Below are 2,585 nucleotides of genomic sequence, written 5' to 3'. Positions count from 1 at the left end.
CAATTATTTTAACGCGTTAAGGATTGTAAAATTAATCGCATGCATTAACGCGTTAACGATGACAGCCCTAGTTGGTAGATTATTGAAATATTAACTACCTCAGAGATATTTAAAAAAATATGTATTTCATGTCAAAGTGGTTTTGGCTGACAAAAAAAAAAACATTTGGGAAATAATTTAAAAGAAGAATTAGGGGAATCAGTAAATTATCAATGATTTACTGCCATTGCGTGAATAGTACACACTCTATATACTCTATTTATTTTTTATTTTTTTGGGTTGGGAGATAACTGAGCCTTTACAAGGCATAAATAGTCCTCACTTTAGATAAGCTCACAAAAATAGATGACTGACAACTACTAAATGTTTTATAACTACCTGACTTAATCATGAATTACAGCAGGAATGTGTGTTAATAAAGCATTTATTAACACACTGCGCAACTATTATCACGTGTTTAAATAATAAGATTTAGGATTGTTTGAATGCATTCGCTTACTGGATCATTGGACTGAAAACTTTCCTGGAGTTTAGCAGCTTAAAATGATCTGATCGCAAGCAGAGAAGCAAAATTGGGTTAAAGGGTTAGAATAGAAATTGTGCTTCAGTAATTTTGCGTTAATTGCATTCAATTATTTTAACGCGTTAAGGATTGTAAAATTAATCGCATGCATTAACGCGTTAACGATGACAGCCCTAGTTGGTAGATTATTGAAATATTAACTACCTCAGAGATATTTAAAAAAATATGTATTTCATGTCAAAGTGGTTTTGGCTGACAAAAAAAAAAACATTTGGGAAATAATTTAAAAGAAGAATTAGGGGAATCAGTAAATTATCAATGATTTACTGCCATTGCGTGAATAGTACACACTCTATATACTCTAATTACGAGTACTTGATTTTTAGAATCTGATTATGAAATCCAGATTATATGTGATCAGTTACTACCCAGCTCTGTCTGTAAAGTGTTTAGTCTTTTATGTTTTGGTCTAGTTCATCCCAGTGAATCTAGAATATCGGACAATGATTAACACATTTGAACTGATCTATGTTTGTGTAGGTTCTGGAAATGTCCATGCGAGAGCAGAAGCAGGAGCTGGAGGAGCTGTTGTCCTTCTCTATTGAGCTCCAGAGGAAACAGCTGCTTTTACCACAGGAGAAGGTTTGTGTCACACAGGGAACAAAAGTTATGTGCTGTGCTTCAGTTCACTTACTTTTTATCATTAATAGTGCAATGCCAAAGCAGTTTTTAAATGTATGAAAAGTAATGAATTTTACCTTAAATTAATTGAGCTTGATGCTAAAGCCCTGTTCACACTAGTCTGATTGATATCGTTGATATAGTTTTTAGATAGTTAATATTTTGAATTATTTATTTTTTTTACATTTTCACTTTAATTTTAGATTTAGTAAATGTCGTTTTTATTAGTTTTTCCATACAGTTTGTCTATGTAGTTTTTTTAATAATTTTGGTTTTCATGATTAATTTAGTTTTATTAAATTATCAATTATTTAGTTAGTGATATTAATTAGTTATTTTATTTAGTTTTAGGTATTTTACTACATGTTGCTTTGGGAACGAGCTGCAATAAATTGCATTTATTTATTTATTTTCAGTTGACATTTATTTTTAACTACACTTGTTTATTGATAATTTTAGTTAAACAGTAATTACCCTGGCTTACACCAACACAAATGTTTTTCGTAGGCAATTTGTCTGTTTATACAGTGCATAATAAACATTGTGAAGTCAAGCAGAAGTTACGTTATTTACTGTAAGAGTAATTATTTTTCAGATATTTGTATTTGTGATGGTGTTCATCAAACAACACCAAATGCAAGAGTAGTTCACTTCTGTTATTCTCTGTCACTTAGCAAAATACTTTGTTCATGAGCATCACCAAATCCTAGCTTTTTTTAAAGCAGCTGTTTTTTAGGCATGCGATCAAAAAATGCAAATTTTGCTGGCTTGCCAGCTTTTTTTAGCAGTAGGAGTAATATAGCAGTAATTGAGGCCATAAAATCATGAGCATGTTTTGATTTAAAGGTCAGAAGCTATAGCTTGCATGAACAAAAAAATCACAAACATGACACTTAAATGAAATAATTTTATATATACGTACTGATGTATTCATTGATGTGTAATATGTTATATGTTTTAAACAAATTATGATCTCTAAAAGATTTTCAGAATTTTTACAACTCTTTTGCTTTAGACCATTTACAAATGTTATCATAAAATAAAATGTTAAGGTTACCACTGCATCTTTCTATCTTTCTGAAAAAAAAAATGCAGTGATTAACATATAGTTTATTTATAGTTATTTTCAAATCTTCAATGTACTGTCATTATAAAATAATTTTATTATTGTTTATTTAATTCTAACAAATAAGTTCCTGTTAAAAACTAACCAAAATTAAAAAGAATTATATGTCAGTATCGGCCAAAATGAGTTGAAAATTATCGGCATATCTGATATCGGCAAAATTCAATATCGTGCATCCCTACCAAACATTATTCAGACACCAGATATATTTTTTGATATTTTTTTACTAGTGGGTGCAGGACACTATAGTTCATT

At 29.8% G+C, this 2,585-nt stretch overlaps 1 protein-coding gene across 1 annotated transcript in view; it reads left to right on the top strand.

Annotated features, from left to right (window-relative positions):
* LOC107698511 (utrophin) overlaps positions 1–2,585 on the top strand; it is a 275,871-nt gene that overhangs the window by 104,324 nt on the left and 168,962 nt on the right. The window contains exon 43 of the mRNA XM_016499536.1: positions 1,064–1,165. Coding sequence (XP_016355022.1) covers positions 1,064–1,165 — 102 coding nt within the window. The remainder of the gene's footprint in view (positions 1–1,063; positions 1,166–2,585) is intronic.

This window comes from Sinocyclocheilus anshuiensis, unplaced genomic scaffold, assembly GCF_001515605.1.
Source record: "Sinocyclocheilus anshuiensis isolate Anshui unplaced genomic scaffold, SAMN03320099.WGS_v1.1 scaffold1830, whole genome shotgun sequence".
Classification (NCBI taxonomy): Eukaryota; Metazoa; Chordata; class Actinopteri; order Cypriniformes; family Cyprinidae; genus Sinocyclocheilus; species Sinocyclocheilus anshuiensis.
This window is presented reverse-complemented; position numbering and strand designations above follow the sequence as displayed.